The sequence below is a fragment of the Bison bison genome, unplaced genomic scaffold (assembly GCF_000754665.1).
Source record: "Bison bison bison isolate TAMUID 2011002044 unplaced genomic scaffold, Bison_UMD1.0 scf7180017864324, whole genome shotgun sequence".
Lineage (NCBI taxonomy): Eukaryota > Metazoa > Chordata > Mammalia > Artiodactyla > Bovidae > Bison > Bison bison.
The window spans coordinates 10156130-10157264 of NW_011494896.1; the positions used below are offsets into that span (position 1 = coordinate 10156130).

Sequence of the window (1135 nt, forward strand, 5' to 3'; positions counted from 1 at the left end):
CAGATGGAGAAGGCGGCCAGCCACTGAGTTAGACTCCTTGGAAGCCCTTCAATCTTTTTCCTGCTTCCTGGCACCAAACCCATTGACATGCATCACATGAGTCTTTTTATAAGGACAAGGGATGGTATCACGAACTAGGCCCCAGTGCCGATGTAACCAAGCCTGGTCCTGTTACTTAACTGGCATCGGGACTTAGGGGCGGTTCTCTGCAGCTGCCCGGAGCTGAGAGAAGGCCCATGGCTGCTCCTCGGGTGTATATAGGCGACAGAGCCAGCTGTCACCTTTCCCTGTCCCCATCCTGACCATGAGGGACAGAGCACAGGCACTCTCCCTGCACAGGGAGGGGCCTGGTGTGTTGGACATCTCCACACCCCCTCAGACGAGATACTTCAGAAGCAGAGGCCTGTCACAGGGTGGGTTCCAGGGGAGCTGTGGTTGGTTAGAGATGGGGGAGCCCCACCCTCCCTTTCAGGAGAAACTGTACCAGGTTTCTCATGACCGTTTTAGAGAGTGGATTCTGCCCATCTCCTGGCCTGGGGTCCATGTGAGCAGGATGGGCCCTTGAGCTGGGAAGTAACCAGGGGAAAAGGAAACTCTCTCTTGCAAGGCCTCTTTTATTTGCCTGGTGTTAATATGACTGCTCTGCAAGATTATTTTGCTATTATTATTGGCTCTTATTTACTATTAATTATTACTATTGCCCTTGACAAATAAGATAAAGGAGACTTAGGGAATTTAAGGAACCTGCCCAGGGTCCAGCTTGGCAGACCCAAACCCAGAAGGCCACCACACAGCTCTGCCTCGCCAAAGTGTCATCAGGGGGCCCAGTGGGGGCCACCTTGGCTGAGCGCCATGCTTACGTATCCCGGAGGTGAGTGCCCGCTGAGAACCCCTCTCTGCAGGGCACATGGGAGAGGCGGGGCAGGCTGGCCGGCTGGCCACAGCCATCACTGCCCTGCAGATGAGGGCACTGTGTTCACCCACCCAACCAAAGGGGGACAAAGGAAGGGAAGGGTCTTTGGCCATGAAAAAAAAGCAGAAGCTCACATTCTGTGGACTCACAGGAAATCAGACATCAGGCGGAATGAGAACCAGGCCATTTACAGGAGAGTCTCTGCCCGTTTTTTTTTTTTTT

General features: G+C 53.7%; 1 protein-coding gene across 1 annotated transcript in view; it reads left to right on the forward strand.

Annotated features, from left to right (window-relative positions):
- TENM4 (teneurin transmembrane protein 4) overlaps nucleotides 1-1135 on the forward strand; it is an 858900-nt gene that overhangs the window by 789649 nt on the left and 68116 nt on the right. Inside the window, exon 25 of the mRNA XM_010853253.1 lies at nucleotides 760-871. Within this exon, the coding sequence (XP_010851555.1) occupies nucleotides 760-871 (112 nt within the window). The remainder of the gene's footprint in view (nucleotides 1-759; nucleotides 872-1135) is intronic.